At 37.8% G+C, this 18,170-nt stretch overlaps 1 protein-coding gene across 3 annotated transcripts in view; it reads left to right on the top strand.

Moving 5' to 3' along the window:
• The window catches only part of PDE11A (phosphodiesterase 11A), a 324,817-nt gene that overhangs the window by 227,003 nt on the left and 79,644 nt on the right, over positions 1–18,170 (top strand). For 2 of the 3 annotated variants that reach the window (XM_019739325.2, XM_074338486.1), the window contains exons 11-12: positions 5,352–5,498; positions 5,758–5,865. In XM_019739325.2, the coding sequence (XP_019594884.2) occupies positions 5,352–5,498; positions 5,758–5,865 (255 nt within the window). The remainder of the gene's footprint in view (positions 1–5,351; positions 5,499–5,757; positions 5,866–18,170) is intronic. The other variant, XM_019739326.2, reaches the window with a different exon arrangement.

The following is an 18,170-nucleotide window of genomic DNA, read 5'->3' as shown; positions in this document are numbered from 1 at the left end:
GCTCTTGAATTCAGGAATGTGGATGAAAACTATCCATACATCTCAAAATAGCTGGAAAATGGTCATCCCTGAAAGGCTTGGACTTTCTCTGCCTCTACAAGTGCCAGCAAGGGTTTACGACAGGGCTCAGGGTGATCTATAGACTGGTATGATTTAACTGTGGATCAATCAACCTATTAGGGGGAAAGAGACAAGGTCAATAAGGATGGGTCTTGGTGAACCAGAGATCATCCTACATTTTTCAACCTAATGTTCTTATTTCCTTTCCATTAACATTTCATAATGAAAAAATGCCTATATTCTTTAATTTTTAAGATAATTAAGTGAATTTAGTGCCTTTGAAGGGTAGAGGATTTATAATGGTCTCAGGGAATACACTATTAATAACCTACGAGACAGGGGCCACCTGGAGAACAGCAATGCCGTTTCCATCGCTAGTTCTGCTCCTTGGTCACAGTTAGACCTCCTTTCTCAATTCAGAACCAGTCTCTTCTCCTGAGGCCAGGAGGACTTGTGTCTTCTGGGACAGGGCTTCTACCCTTTGGGAAGTGGTTTTCCAATTATATTTGAGTTTGAATGTAAACAATTACAACAAGCACAGATTATTTTAAGTGCATAGCATTCTGTTTGCAAAGCCTTGAAACATGTGGGAAGTAGAGTCACTTTGGAGCTTCCCTAAGGGACAGAAACATGGCATCTGCCTCTAAGATTGTTACAACCTAATAAGCGAGGTCAGGATTGACACATGTGAACACGCAGGGGCTCATAACAAGTGAAAGAGGTGTACATGGTTGCAGCCAGGCCCATGCACATGGAAACTAAAGGACTAAAGACCAAAGGCTAACTTAGCTCTGAGTTCTCCTAGCTGGTCATTTAAGGCATCATTTAATAAAGATCCTTTCCATAATTTTTAAATAAAGATGATACACACACACGCTTTCTTTTCTTCCTTACCCAAATCACACTAAAATAACAATAAAGGGATATTTTTTAAGGCATAAGTTCTCAAAGACAAAGAAATGGATAAACATTAAGCCCTTTAATGGACAAATACTAAGTGATTTAGCAAACCGAAGAAAGCCAAAGTAAGCTAGCCATGGGAAAAAACTGAGGGGCAAACAGATTTATACCATAGACCTCTCTACCCCCAAATAGCTCAGAAATTGACTAATTAACTACCTTTGGAAGTGGGGATGAAGGTGGGGCAATAAACAGGGAAATAGAGAATCTAAGAAGCAGTTAGATCTCCAGATACTTTGTCTCATTCCTCCACTCCATAAGGACTGGTGGCTTATCCTTTAAAGAGAGTATAATGGCACATCTTTGGGTTAGGGGGACACCAGTGCGGAGCTTTAGGGTAGGCGCACAGGGGGATTGAATAGAGTTGTAGACCAATGCTGAGGCTCCTTCTTCACCCTCCCTTCCCCACCAGCTTCATCCAGAAGATTCTTCTCTGAGGAATCTGAGTAGCTATAGAGCAAAGATCTAAAGATACCAACATTTGGTGGCTTTCCCAAAGAAACAGTCAGTCAGATCTCCTTATAGGGAAGCCCCCAGAAGCTCTAATAGAAGCTTTTAAACAGGAGTAGAAAACCAAAGATCCCCACACAGCCAGGGAAAACCTCTAGCACCGCTAAAGGCTCTACTAAATTAAAATGACTTAATGAAGGATAGGCTGATTAAGCAAAAGAGTAGACCATTGACAGATGAATGCACAAAGAAATGTAGGATATATAAACAATTAAATATTATTCAGCCTTGGGGGGAAAAAAGGAAATACTGTCATATGGCGCAACATGGATGAACCTTGAAGATGTTATACGGAATAAAATAAACCAATCACAAGAAGACAAATACTGCATAATTCCACTTATATGAGGTACCAAAAGTAGTCAAAGTCATAGAAACAGAATAGTAGAATGATGGTTGCCAAAGCCCTGGGGGGAGGAGGAAATGGGGAGTTGTTGTTCATTGGGTGCAGAGTTTCAGTCATGCCAGATGAAAAGTTCTAGAGATCTGTCATACAACCGTGTGCCTATAGTTAACAATTGTCTGTACACTTAAAAATTGTTGACAGGATAAATCTAGGTTACGTGTTTTTTACCACAATAAAAAAAGAGACTAAGACAAAGTGAAGGATGTGAAGTAAATTATTAAGGGAAAAAAAATGTCAAGTAGAATTATCATTAACATTCTCAGAGAGGTAAGAGAAGATATTGCATTCATGAAACAAAATTAGGATGCTATTTTTAAAAATTACAAAGGAATATCCAGACAAGAAAAGAAGAACCCCTAGAAATAAAAACTGTAATATTGAATATCAAGAATAGCAGAGAGGATACTTCCTAGAAAATAGAGCAAAAAGAAAAATAAATAGAATATAGGAGAAAAAAGAAATTCCAGTTCAAAGATCAATAAAAGGAATTACAGAAAAATAAGAGGGATTTTTTTTTATTTTTATCAAAGAGAGTATTTTTAACTTTTTACTAGAATTAAAGGACATGATTTTCAAGATTAAAGGGTTCACAAAGTACCAAGGATTATAGATGAAAATAAACTCACACTGAGGTACATTTTCATGAAATTTCAAAACTCTGAAAACCAAAAAGCAGATCCTACAAAAATGCTCCAGGAGAGGGAGTCATTTTCACTCTGAATGACTTCTGACTATTAGATATCCAAATGTAACATCTAAAGCTAAAACAGCAATGCCTTCCAAATTCTAATGGGATTATTTCCATCCTAGAAATCTGTAGCTAGACAAACTACCAATCAAATGTGACAATAATATGAAAACAATTTAAGACATGCAAGGTTTCACAAATTTTTCTACCATACCCTTGCTTTTTTTGGAAGCAGCGGGAAGGTGTATCTCACCATACTTAAGAGAGAAACCAAGAAAAGAGAAAGATGTGGGATAAAAGAGAGATGAAAGCACCCCCAGAATTATGGTGAAAAAGATATCCCAGGATGAAAGCTATCTACCAGACATTGAAGACTGCCAGTCCAAATTGCAGAAGCTCAGAAAGTTCCAGGAGAGATTTCTTCATGAAATTTGATGGAATACCCAAAGTATTTGAACATTTTCAGATGAGACTTAGATAACTGGGGGAGAATTTAAGGGTTGAATTAGTGATAAGCACATTGAAGTATGCGTTAAAGAAGACAATTATTAACTCTACAGAATACAAAATGCTGTCAAGGAAAGGAAAAATAATCATAGTAAATTACATGAGTTAGCGATGAATGTCTTTTACATAGCCATGAAAATATAACCCTGAATAGTTTTCTAAACAAAGTTATTATATTGTTATGTTGAGTGAGAAAGGTTAGTGTATGAGGCAGCAGAGGTTGACAGATACAGTGTGAGACAGCTTAATCTTCATTTTCGATGATGGAAAACTAATAGAAAATGCTTAGAACAGAAAATATTCAAAAAACAACATTGCAAGCATCCCACTTTACCAAATACAAAAAAATTTAAAGTATCTAGATGATTTGAAAGTGGTCACTTCTAGGTAAGGGAAAATTTTAGTACAAGAGTTCTGTGTGTGTGTGTGTGTGTGTGTGTGTGTGTGTGTGTGTGTGTATGTCTAGCCTTGCAGACCTAATTTACTCTTTTAAAATATATTTTAAAATATATTTAAAGTAAAAAACAAAGTAGTAAAGAGCTTAGCATAAGGCTAGAAACTCCGAATAAGGACATATTTCTACTACCACCATGTTTGAATTTCCAAGGAGCTAGATTCTACAGACATGTTAACATATTAAAATGATTCACTGGAGGATACGCTAATTAAATTTTAATGAAAATAAACAATCTGCAGAATGTAACTAGTACTGTAACTTATGTGTTTGCTCATTGTTCTTCCATGTTGTGGAGACTAACCACTGTCTGGATTTTAGCCTAGAGATGTAAACTCCTGTGGAGGAGCATGGAGGTGGAAAGAAAGGATTGATTATATGGTTTCAGGGATGTTTAGAGTGACCAGAGTTAGATTTTGTTGCTCAGCCAAAGTAGTTCCAGAGTATACTCGTAAATTACTGCCTGGGTAATTTACACTTGGCGAACAGGCTGGGAATATGAATACAGAATGGTCTTGATAATCTGAAAACATAGAAATGATTCCCTTATAAGAGTGACCCAAGGGATGTGGTAAACCCAATTAAATCAGCAAAAAAACTATTCCCATAGATTTTTTTTCCCCTCTAAATTTATGTAGGACAACTGATTGACAGCTGCCTACCAAGAGTGTTTTGAAAATACTGAATACAGTCAGCCCTCCGTATCCACAGGTTCCACATCTGAGAAGATTCAACCAATGGCAGATCGAAAATATTTTGTAAAAAATGTTACATTATTGCTGACATGTACTATGTAGTTAGGCCTATGATGGCTGCATCTGTACTGAACATGTACAGACTTTTTGTTATTCTCTAAGCAATAGAGTATCACAACTCTTTATATAGCATTTACATTGTATTGTATTGTATTGTATTGTATTGTATTGTATTGTATTGTATTGTATTGTATTGTATGTAATCTGGACATATTTAAAAGTGTACGAGAGGACGTGGTTAGGTTATATGCAAATTCTATGACATTTTAATTAAGGGACATGAACATCCTCGGATTTTGATATCTACTGGGGTCCTGGAACCAATCCCCCAGGGATACAGAGGGACGAGTGTATGTATGACCAGTATTGTAATTATGTTGTAATGTTCATAGATAATGAAGCTGAAAAATACTGCAAATTTATTCCTTCAATGAAACATAGGCTTAAACTAACCCTCCAAATATCTGTTTTATTAAGAAAACATATTTTGCACCAGAGATGTGTTGTCTGATCCTTTCCATCCTTCTCAATATACAGAACATGTGTGTAACAAAGAGCACGTGCACAGCTACAGGATGTAAGGATACAAGAAACAAGGCAAAATGGTGTATCCCCATGTCCTTCTGCTGAATAGCAACAATTAGAATTCACAGCTGCTGGCTGCCCAGATGTTTCTTGCATTTAGTGTTCTGCACTGTGTATCAGAATGTATTATATGACTGTGGTTTCAGTAAACTAGACAGCTTTGTATTCTAAATTCTGCAGGCTAGATCCAGTGCGTATATTTTTTTCTTCAGATTAGCTTCCCTCTCCCTTCCCCCTTCATTTGCTTGGGGCATTTGCAGTTCAGAAACAAAAGACATTTCCAGCTCAGAGTTTAGCTGTATCAGAGTGTAAGTGTAGGTCAGGTCTGATTTATGTGGCATGTCTGATAAGCAGGAGAGGAAAGCAAGATGAGGGGTCTGGGAAAGCTGGTGAACTTGACTTGACTTATGCCTTTTGCTTTTGTAGGCAGCCAACATCCCTTTGGTGTCAGAACTTGCCATTGATGACATACATTTTGATGACTTTTCTCTTGACGTTGACGCCATGATCACAGCTGCTCTTCGGATGTTCATGGAGCTGGGGATGGTACAGAAATTTAAAATCGACTATGAGGTAAGATGTTTTGTGTTGGGTGATTCCAGGAGTGCACCTGGAACAACATGGTAGCCACTCTGAGCCTCAGGTTTCCCAAATACAAACTAGGGATGATGATATTTTCTCTGCACACCACGTGAGATTACTGTAAAAATTACATGAGATGTTCCTGGAAGGACTTTGATCATTAAGGGTTACTCAGACATAAGGCATCATTTTGATAATGGTCCCTTGGAGACATACAACTGCCTGATTCACCTCCCCGTTCCCATTTCAGACACTGTGTAGGTGGCTTTTAACAGTGAGGAAAAATTATCGAATGGTTCTGTACCACAACTGGAGACACGCCTTCAACGTGTGCCAGCTGATGTTTGCGATGTTAACTGTAAGTGTGTTTAGTGATGGTGGAAGTTCATTTGTCATTATGTGGCCCTATGGGCCTTCTTCACATTTCTGTGTCTGTGACAAATTGCCATGTGATTTATTTTGCATTGGAACTTACCTACCCTGGTTATTTCACAACGATGTCTGAGCTTTAAAGCTGTAGCACCACTGACATCTTGACGTAGGCGTAGTCTTGGAATGATTGCTTGAGCCTCTTTTTAATGTTTTATTTTGGGAAACTGGTTCTTTTTACAAAAGAAATGCTTAGATTTTCAAGGTAATCTTTCTGCAGAGGATATGGGGATGAGTAACTGAACCAAGATATCACCAGATAAGACTCCCTAGGCAGGTGGAAAACCAAAGTAAGGAAGCGTGAACACTACCCAGAGAGACACGGGAATCCTGAGAGATTGGTTCTCTGGGAGAATGCCCAGGGAGGCCAAGGGGAGAAAATGCTCTCAGGGTTTAATGATGCAACAGGCTTAAAGTCTCTGTTCCAGGGGCTGTAATCCAGTGAAGATGGCCAGTCTTTGTTATAGAGATAACTAGGGCAGCTGGCCAGAAATAAACCTTGGAATTTAATCTAAAAGCAAACATTGTGGCAAAGATTGAAGCAAAATCCTCCATTCATCTCCACTTGCTGGCAAGAAATAAGGCTTGTTTTGGCCTTCTTTGCCCTTAGATGTTAAGCTATCATCTAGTAAAATGTTTCCTGGATCAAATTTATTGATTTTTATTAGCCTCATGGTTATATATCCATACAGATGTATACATACGTGTGGGTGTATATGTGTGTAAACATATTTACTATACAGAAAAAAAGAGAACACAAGTTTTGGATTCGCATAACATAAATCTAAATACCATACATCACTTCACCCAGATTAAAAATTAAACCCAAAATAGGGAACTCCAAATGACATACATTTTTCTTTGGTCCAAATGAACGAAGACTATTCAGCTCCCTCCTCATGAAATTCTCTGCCCTATTCTCTGCCTATTAAAATTTTACTCATCCTTTAAGGCATTGATCTAATGCCAGTTTTTCCACTAAGTCTTCCCTTTTCTCCCCAAGCATCAATAATTACTTATTTCTCTGCACGGTGTCTGGTACAACACATCTTTCTTTCTGCCATGTATTTTAAGTTACAGTCTCTCATTCTCCTATAGAAGAGGCTGCTTGAGGCTGAAGAGATAATTTCTTGTTCTGTCAATAACCTTCACTTATTTGCTCAACATCCATTTATTGAGAGTCTTAGCAGCGCCTGGCACTCTATCACGCACTTGGTAGGTTTTCAACAAATACATGTTGGATTGACTTGGATTCAAATGTGCATATAGCAGAGAAGACGGGACCATAATATCTTCACTGTTATACTCAAGGCCTTGGGTTTCTTTGAATCCTCAACTGCTTAAGAAAGCGAGCAGGCTAACCTGGAAAAACCGGACTGGCCCCCGTCCTTCGGTAACATATGCCAAGAAAGCAGTCAGCCAGTCAAATGAGGAAGAAAGATGCTTTGAACTGTGAGCCTTAATTGCTCAAGTGCCAATGTTGCTCGAAAATATTAGGTTGGTGCTAAAGTAATTGTGGTTTTTGTAATGGTTTTTAATCTTTTAAACTGCAATTACTTTTGCATCAACCTACTACATAAAGAAATAACCATGTTCATCTTGCTTTTTCATATAAAATCTCAGGAGACGAAGGAAAAGGAATGGCCATGACACTGTGAGTTAGAGATGTCAAAGACAGAAACAGACTTTATGACAAGCCTTAAAATCGTTGGGATGGGGAAAGCTGGCAAGAGCAGCAGGATGAAGGTGGACACTGAGGAATAAAAGGGAATGCGTACCCCATTGTCTTCAGTAAATGTTTCCATAACATGGACAAACTTGATCCTTTCAAGAACTTGAAGAAAACAAGATCCACAAACTATGTCACCACAATGGGGGTACTCAATGCCACAATATTTCAACGGTATGGTTATTTTTGCAAGTGTGCAACCTTGAAGAGTATCACTTTTTAAGAAGATTTGGGTTCTGTTTTTGTATTAATGCCAGCACCAAAAGAGAAGAATTAACTGTTAGAGTTCTCTTGGAGGTGGAGGGGGGAGGGGACTGCAAAATAACAAAATATATTGGTCAATGTTATTTTTTTCTCCCTCACATTGAACTGCGTAGCCACATCTGGAAAAGATATTATTTTCTGCTCATTAAATTTTGTTGAACTTGACCAAGGGTTACAATAGGTTGAAAATGTCAACTTGCGTTTGTCCTAACAAGGCGTCTCTTCTCCAGCTTGACCATGGGCAATCTGGATAATCAGAATTTTTTAAGCAAGAAAATAATTATAGAGTTACCAAAGATTATTTGATCAGTGAAGGAAAACATGAACTGAATTCATTCATCAATTCTAATTTCTGGAATACCACCTCAGCTTATGGCAAAATGATAACCTACTGTTTTCCATGAATGGACACTAATGCTTCAGGTCCTCCTGAAGACTATTAGGGTATTTCACTGTTTTGTGCTCGTCAGTGGTTCTATTTCTATTCTAGTTATATCATATTCTATTTCAATGTGTTGAGATAGAATCAAAATCTGTATTAATCTGAAAAAAAAAAAAAATCACCCTACACCAACCACTCAGCCCGTCACAAAGCCAAGAAAGCATGACACACGTACACGGAATTTCCTCTAGATGGCACTCCAAGGCAAAGTTTCCCAGCCAGTTGCCAGAAAAGGGAAAAAAAAAACCTTACCAACCTTCGCTGGAAGTGTTCTTTTCCTTCTAGGACAGGAGCTACTGAGGCACACGCCCCCACACTCTTTTCTTAAAAGAGACACCAACAAAGCCAGTCCGTACAAAAAACGGCCCCTCCTGTCAGACGAGACTTGTATTATAACTGCCTCCTTGCCCACTGAGCCGTTAGCATGAATAATAAGGCATGCTCCCTGTGACTTGACATCTGTGGGTGTGTTATATTTCTAAGCCCATTGTCTCTGGGAACGGCAAAATGCACAGTTGTGTGTCATTGCTGAGCAAATTATGACACCACGTACAACAGGACAAACAAATTATAAATATATGCACCAGCTTCCTAACATTTAACCTTAAAATTATTTCACACACAGAACATAAATTTATTGATTGGAAATTACATTTTGCAAAAATAGTCAACCTTATATCTAGGTAACAAAGCAGTTTTGTTCCTTTGGAAACTTTTTTTTTAAAAGAATGAACTGCTTTGTAGGATACGCAATTTTATATAAAATGATGGAAATTTAGTTCACTGGGAACCCTATTAATGACTTACTCATTTATTCCATGCTTCTGGCCTAAAATTCCAGATTTTTGAAATGAAAGCTTCAACATTATTCTTTGCTTCTAAGGAGATATTTAGGTAGCTAAAATTTTCCAAATATTTTTTATTCCTCGGATAAATACAATATGTAGGCCAGTTTCTGTTAATAAAAACCTGCAAATCAAGAATAATTACACAGATTCTTTTTTTATGGAAGCTTGTGGAATAAATATTACATCAAGCACGCACATAATGAAAGATGATAAACACATTTCTTATATTCACAATGCAGACCAGATAAAGGAAACAGCTATGCTTTTGTTTGTATTCTGTAAAATAAAAGGCACATAGTGGTGCCAAGATTGCAGAGACATTTTTCGGTTTTATAAATGATGTATGAGCACTGACAGATTTTCCAGGGGGGAAAAAAAGGTTTCCTTAAGAGTCAGTATTCTTTACTATCCCATAAATGTACTCATTAGCACGTTGGGCCATGCCCTGCATCCTATAGGGCTCAATAAAGATTCACTGAATGAGTGGATTTAGTTTAGGGTAATATTATTAAGGGAACCATGTTGCTCAGTGTCCAGGTTTTTTAAAAAGCTATACAATGATGAACTATCACTGGTAGAAATCTTGTTCTTTCTTCATATCACACCAAGGTTCAGCTAGGGTTCATATAGAATATTATGATCTTGCAGAATTCACTGGATATGAAAAGAGAAGAGCACATGATCACATTAAAATTTATGGTGGTGCTGGCAGCATGGCGCTAGTGGGGAAATGCAGTTAAACACTAATAATAACCAAGTATCACAGCAAACACATTGACACCCCCTGACATTTACTGGGGGCTTCTTAAATCTTAAATGTGGAGGTAGCGTGTTTAAGTCCATATTTGTGTTGTCACCAAGGTTATTTTCAGAGATAAGCCAAGTCGTTTTATTGATAATTCAAACTAGAGAGCAGAAGGGACGTTTAGGAAGAAAAATCTGTCCGATTCACCAGCTTGAGGATAATGCACTGTCTGCAGTCTGCCGTGTTCAGGAAAGTCCTTGATTTTTGAGGCAGAAAATTTCCTCGGAAAGATCGTAGAAGCACAACAGGAACTGTTTTTCCCCCACCCCAAGGGCAGAACCAATTGAATTTTAAAGTAAAATGTTTTTGCTCAATAACCAGAATCCTGATTTCAACAGAAATAGAATTTCTTTTAGACTGTAACATTGGAAGGTACAAAGAGATCTACATGTTTTGTTCTATAACTGACCACAATAAAGTAACAAACAATTATCATATTTATCATCATCAAACATCATTTTACATTGCATTTCCTTATAGATGTAAGTGGTAACTAGTTATATTTGTTCTTAAATAAATGGCATCATTATCATAATAATAAAATAAAATCTGCATATTAGAAAAACCAATTCTTTAATCTTCATGTAGGTATACCTTGATTTCTAGTGTAATTTCAAAAATGGCAAATTATTAATTTAGGGAAGAAGTGATTTTTAATGTTATGTTTTTGCAGGACATCAGCACTGGGTACTACAAATTAACTATGGAGCTAATCAATTTGACTACAGTGTGTATATTTAAGATTCTTGCCTTTTAATCTTTAAGAAGGTTTTTATTTTTATTCTTTCTGGCCACATCTCAGAGCCCCAATCAGGTACTCCATGTTTCTAGCTGACATTCCTTTTATCTGCATTTGTTTTATAAAAGGAAAAAGGCAAAGCCACACATAATTAAGAACCCGGTGTGCTAATAACCAAACATACAATTGGGCAGAAGGATAATCCAATCCATTTCCTCACACAGGAGAGTAACCTCCATAACTCACTTTAAGCGCTGCCATTCATGAGTTATGGGTCATTCCCTTTCTAGTGAAAATAAATTCTTCCACACCATCAGCCAGAGCTGAATATTTTTCTTTGGACATGTAAATTATAAAAGTGTATGAACATAATCATGTCCGGCATTTTGGGGAAAGTCTAAGCTCTTACTCATGGACAGAGGCTTATAAGGAAATCTATGTGTTTTCGGGACCGAGGCTGCCTACTTACAATACAGGATTTTTGATTAAAGGGAATTTATTCCTGAGATTTTTACGATGTTGGTAAACTGCTTAATCTGTCGCTTTGTGTTTTATGACACCAGCCGAATCTGCCAGGTCAGGGAGACCCAGCCATACAGCCATGGTCGTTTGTCACAGCCTCCATATTCTATGGTTTATGACTTAGTAGTGGCACTTTCTTGGGGCTGAAACCTAAGGGTGTCAAGTTGGGAGCTTTAAAATTTTTAATTTTTCATGAGTCTCATGTTTAATTTTGGCTCAATGATGGCTAATAAAAATTTCAGTAAGTTTTAAAGAGGCCTTATATCCTTGAAATTCATCAGCCTGGCCTCTCATGGCACTTGGAGAGGGTTGTTACTCTGCCCATGTTGACCAAATGACCTGTGTCATTTTCTATAGTCACAGACCACAAGTCATATTATATATTCAATTCACTAATAATTTATCATAAAGTATAAACTATATCTGTGAAATGAACAAAACATGCTATCTTTGTCCTCAAAAGAATCCTACAGCACATATATTCTTAGTGTTGAGAGCTAAGTCCTTAAGACTCTAACATGCATTTTCTTTTGTTTCTGTTTGAAATACAGTATGTATGCTACATACATAGAGCTATGTTTATTGTATTATCTAATTTGAAGTAGAAACCCCATTTTTTTCATATCTTATTAAGATATTTACGCTGAAATTTTTCTTGTACCATTTGTATATCTTTATGCACATTTTATCAAAATATGAGAGCAGAGGTATATTGGTCGATTTTTATTTGACCACATCAGGACTTCTTGAGAATGAAATAAAGAGTATTGACAGATGCCAGAGGTTTGTTTTGAAATACTCTAGCAAACAAACAAAACAATGCATGTGAAGATATAGATGAAACAAGACTGGTCAAACATGGATTCCTGTTGAACTTAGGTAATGAATACATGGAGGTTCTATTTTGTGTATGCTTTTAACTTTCCAAGATAAATAATGTTTTAAAAATTATGATAACTAGTATATAGGTTAAAAATTAAGTCATATAAATGGTTAAAAAATAACTCAATAAAATTGATTAAAATCAACCCAATTTTTTTATTCATGCATCATTTACCCAACATATATAATTGTACCAGACGCACCATTAAGTTTTTGCTGCTTTGCCATTCTGAGCTTTACACGGGCAAGCATTTGCAATATTATTTGAGGTCGAGAGACAAGGTATGTCCAAAACATGACTTATGCTTTACAATTTGATAATAAGTGCCTCAGAAACTTCTGGTTGTAAAAGGAAGTATTCAAGTGTAAACTGTAAGGTCTTCCTAACTCTGAGTTTAATAAGGAAAGGATCATTATAGACTTAAATCGATATTTAATTAATGCCAAATCAATATTTGCTTGCATTCATCTTGAGAAGAAAGAGAAGCAAATTTGATCAAAACTATCCTAGTCCTGTGGAGAACTAGACCAACTACAGCTGCTTTGTGTGTATTGCATGCTCTGGTGAGGGAGACATACAAACGTGGTGCTGGATGGTGGTCTCCTAATAGCTGGACAGGTTCTGGTGTCTGGACCATAAAATGGGGCTGACGTGCCCCTTGTTCAGCCTAGCAGACCCAAATATTGGCAGACAAACATTACCGTAAACACCAAAGGAGTATGACCATTAAGTCTAGATGTTACGGTTTGTCCAGACGGTTATATTCACAATAGAGGATTGTAGTTGTGAACACCTGTACTTCTCCTCATCACACACTATGTCTGGTTGGCAAAGATAAGATCATTTTTTTGAAAAGAAGATAGATGTGGTATCAGGTAGTATACATTTATTTGTAAGCACGCTTGGTAAGCAACTGAAACCTATTTCCACCTTAAACGTGATCAAGTCCTCTGCCTAAAATCATTGCTTTGGAGCATATTGAATAGGTTGATACCCATCAGCCTGATCCTCAGATTTACATTTTGAGAGGTGGTCATTCCATTTTAAAGCAAACAAAATAGAGTCCCAAAAAGAAACATGCTGGGCTTACTGTAAATGCCCATGCCATGCCGCCCAAACATGTGCCTTAACAATTCTCTCACCACTCTCATCCACTCACAACTGGGATGTGTGCTGGATTGAGTGGGTGATTGAGGGCACCTTTCTCATAGAGCTTTGGGTCCTTGTTAGGAGATTTAAATTTCTCAGATAGACAGTTCATGTAAAGGACGGTCTAGCGGAGCTGGGCACCACTGACATTACAATTTGGGGCAATTTTTTTTTTTTTTTTGAAAACACGAGCACCTTATATATGGCATTTTATAGTGAAGCCCTCAGAGAGCAATCTTTGGCTAAAATCAATTTGATTTTAATACTATACCAAACAAAGGCCCCAGACAGTGACTCTACGACACTGCATACCAGAAATCAAGAAATGCCAGAAATTCGATGCTTCTCTGTAAATTTCGCCTTTCAGCCCCAAGCTCACATCACTTTTGAGTTGAAGTCACCTACAGATCGGTGGAGACATAATGACACAGATTAGGGATAGGGTATGCAGATTCTTCTAGATGAAGCACTTCCTTGAGAAACCATGTTCTTCAAAACCCCTCAGAATGGTCTGAATCATTCTCTTTGCTCTTTCTATCCAGAAGAAAGAGAAAAATGATGGCGAGAAGAAAGACTCTACCAAAAAACCATCATGCTCTCTCTCAACCTGAGCCAGTCCACTGAGGGCTCCATTTTAGTGCCTGGCCATCAGCATCCATGGAGGAACATTCAGAGCCAAGAACCTTTTTTACTTTGGGATTTCTGGGAATTTCCAGTACATCATTAGATTCCCTCTCTCTTAGTCTGACATCTGCCAGATCTCAGAATCAACAGGACAAACTCAAGAAATCCCTCTTCGTTCAGTACGTCTGACAGCCAAGTTCAAAAAGAAATGTGAAGGGAGAATTTCTGGCTTCACTTTCTTGGATTCCCAGGCCATTGCCGCATACATGGCAAAGGGATATAGCCCATGATGCATCTTCTCCAGAAACAAAAGAGGGGCAGCTAGCCACTTTCACCATTACTTTCTTCCACAAATTGGAACCAATGTTGTGGTGGCTTCTCACTAGAAAAGGGTGCCCATGGCACTGTTCTGGTTAGCTGGAAGTGTGACAGACTATGCATTCAACAAGGGTAACCACGCCTGTCTTCCAAAGTGCTCTGTTCCAAGTGCACTTTGTAAACAGAGTAAAGTCTTAATAAATACTTTCTCAACGAACAAATGAATGGATGGACACTCTTCAGGATGTCACTATTTTATTCCAAGCAAGGATAGTTTGATTAAACATGGGTTTATTCTTTAAAAAAGAATTCACACACACACATACCATATATATATATATTCTAATGAGTAAATGTTCTTCATGGAAATTTTTGACACAAAGGAAAAATTTTTAAGTCACCTGTGATCCCACTATTGGTAACATTTTGATGTATATCCTGACAGTCATTTTCTGCATATATTGAGACATTTTTAAGTTGGGGTGGCACATACAAACCATCGTATCTGTATTTCCTCTCCATTATCTCATTTGTAAAGCACTGTTTATTATCAGTTACATCTTGATGCACAAGAGCCATGTTTAGGCTCAAAATGCCCAATGGCTCTGCAATATCAACCTCTTACTATTCAAGGATGACATCCTTCATAGAATAAAGCACAGACCAAGTGGTTCTTTAAAGCCCTGTTATCTAACACTCTGTCATCACAAGTGTTAGGCTGCACAACAGCACCTGCACCCTCACCTGAGCAGCGAATAGCACAGTGGATAAGAACAGACTGAGGAGCCGGCTTGTGTGAGGTCCAAGCCTACCTCTGTGACCTTCTAGCAGTGTAATCTAGTGCCTCCAGAGCCTCATGCATAAAAGGGGGAAGAGAAAAACTATCCCCCTCACAGAACTATACTAAGCGCTACAGAAGTGTTAACTTCTATCAGTATTATCCGGAGCCTCTTTTGTCAGATACAACAATTGCTTGATACACAATAAGCACCTAATAACATTTTTGTCAAATAAATAAAGCTTCTATAGCACTATCTAATATTGACATTATGGATTTTACAGAGCCGCAAAGCAACAGTCATTTTTCTCTGGCCATGTTAGTCCTCCATTCACTGATATGGTACAGGATCAGCTGTGATTTAGGGACATATCCTAGCTGGTTTAAATTTTATGTTGACTAAATGATAGGAAATTACCGGGTAGTGTAGGGGACCCTATGAAGCAATGTGACTGTTTGGGAGGAGTTCCAGTGATTATATGCTATAGTGACTGGGGGTAGGGTTATCCCAGCATATGTGTTAGCCCAGCAAAGGGCTGTCATTGGTGGCCTGCTCAGAGGGTTGTCACAGGCTTCTCTGGAGAGGGTGATGTGGGAACTAGGCCTATCTGCCTTAACTGTCTCTTTACCTACACATATTGTATTCACTGCTTTACATTGCTGAATACATGTGGGAATACAGGTAAGAAGATAAATGAACATTAAGGTCAATAAAATCCATAATTGGATGAGAAGCAGAAAAGATACAGTTTATTTGAAAATAAAAGAATAAAATAGTCAAGAATAGAATAAATGCATTAAAATATACCTTTGTTGCCACTCTGTTCTCTTTTGAAAATATATTGTCTTCAGTAGGCAGTTGACTTTTTTCTCAATGTGAGTAAGTGTAGGTCGGAACAGATAGGACCAGAAAGAAGATGGATGAGGGTGGGGGAGGGGCAAATGGACACTTAGCGGCAGGTGGACTCTTTTCAGGCCTGACGACTCTCAGAAACCATTTACCAGGCAGCTCTAAATCACAGTCAAGAGATAGGTGCTGCTTCAGTAACTCAGGTATCACAGTCGAGAGAGGTAAATATGTTTTGTATGACTGGGTATGTGCTGTACTTCAGGGTTTCTTTATTCTGAGGATTCAGAGGTGGGCTCCATGGTCTTTGAACACCATAAAATCATAGAATAATTTCTGGGAAGAGGGTCCATGGCTTTCACCAAATTCTCAAAAGTATCCATGATACAAATAGTTTAAGAACTAGGTGCTGGATTTTCAGGAAGGGGCAGGGGCTGGGAAGGAAGGCAGTTGCCTTCCCAAGAACATTAAAGTAAAATATATACCATCATATTATATAATGCGTGATAATTGATGTCTTAAAAATGATTTGGGATTTTGATCTTGGGTCTATTATATGGCATTCAATTTTAACTTTTAATTAAATTTGTAGTCAAATTACCTTAGCTTAACATTATCCCCATCCCTATTCGTACTGTTCTAATTCATCGGCTAGTTCTAATCAATAGCATTTTCAAAGGTAACATCTTTTCAAATTTCTATGCTGTTTCATTGTTGTTCACAGTGCTAATTTCTGTAGTATTGTTGATAATTTCTTACTTGATAGACTTCCAGGATTTACTTAGTATTCACAAGATCCAAACCCAACTGAACTGACTTACAGTTTCAAGATGACAGACAAAGATATTGATATCCTCTTCGCCTTTCAAGAATCACCCCCAAATAACAGGGAGAACAAGAAATAGACACAAATTCCAGCTTTCATGGAAATATAATATATAAAGGCAGAAAATGGAGGAAGGGTAGTTCATAGCTTAGCAGAGAAAAAGGAGGTCCAACCCAAGTGCCTTAAGGGTTAGTGAGTAGAAGAAGGGGTACACATGAGAAACAGTGTCCCCCCAGAAGCTGTCAAAGCTCAGGAATTGAAGGCATCAGATGCCACAGAAATGGGATGAGGTGAGGCGAGTCCACAGTCCCCACCCCCTATCCATGTAGTCAGAGGGCTACTGTTCCCTTCTTCTACTCAGGAAACCAGAGTATCTGCTGGAGAAACTGCCCCCCAGACTTGGGGACATCAGCAAAAGAAAAGTTAGGGTGAGATACATCCTGAAAATAAGAGAATTAAGGGAAAGTCTACATCCTCAAAGGTGAGACACTCCGTTCTCTGTTCTCAGACTGCCAACACCTGTGTTTATGCCATTTCCAAGCAACAGACTGAAAAGTCCAAAGGAAATGAGTTTAGATACCAACATGTAGGGGTCTCCAGCAAAAAACCAGCTGTCCATCTGCTCACCCTGTGTCAAGGGCCCAACAATCTACTCACCATCCCTGTGCACTGGTGTGTGGTGAACACTGTAATGCTTTACTCTCGTGTGAGTGAGCTACCAGGCACTTGAGGAAACCACCAAACACAAAGAAAAAGTTCAGAGGAAACAGGCAATCAGGAAGCAAAAGAGAATTTCAGAGGAATTATAATTAATATCCTCAACAGACAAGAGACAATAATGTATTAATGAGAGAAAAATAGTATGCTATTAGAAAAAGAGCAGCAGATAAGAAAATGCTTATAAATGAAAAATATTATTACTCCTACGATATAAGAGAGAAAAAGTAATCATGGACAATGGAAACGAAAAGGTAGGAAAACAATGAAATCAATACAAGAAGTCCAATGTCCAACCAGTTGGACTTCTACTCAAATAGGACAGAAAAAAAAATAACGAAGAGGAAATTATTAATAAAAAAGAAAGATTACAAGAATGTTGTACTGAAGAAAAAGCTAATCAAGCAAAATGGGGAGAAAAGTCCCAAACCAAAGCATATCTTTGTGAAATTACTAAACCCCAGAGATAGACGATTCTAAGAGAGAAAATCAAGTAACAAAGTATTAGGAAGAAGAATGACATATGTTTCTCTAAAGTAACTTCAGAAGTTAGAAAACAATAGAGCAATCCTTCAAAATTTGGAGTGAAAATGTTGCCCCCAAAAATTGTTAGCCAAGCTAACAATTGAGTAGGAGAATAGGTTAAAGACATTTTTAGTCAGGCAAAACCTCCAAAAAATAAAAAATTAACTCCCCTAGTGTTAAAAAACTAACACCCTTCCTCGTGAAGCCACTGGCAGAAG

This window comes from Rhinolophus sinicus, linkage group LG01, assembly GCF_036562045.2.
Source record: "Rhinolophus sinicus isolate RSC01 linkage group LG01, ASM3656204v1, whole genome shotgun sequence".
NCBI lineage: Eukaryota > Metazoa > Chordata > Mammalia > Chiroptera > Rhinolophidae > Rhinolophus > Rhinolophus sinicus.
The sequence above is the reverse complement of the archived record's forward strand: the minus strand, read 5'-3'. Positions and strand labels throughout refer to the sequence as shown.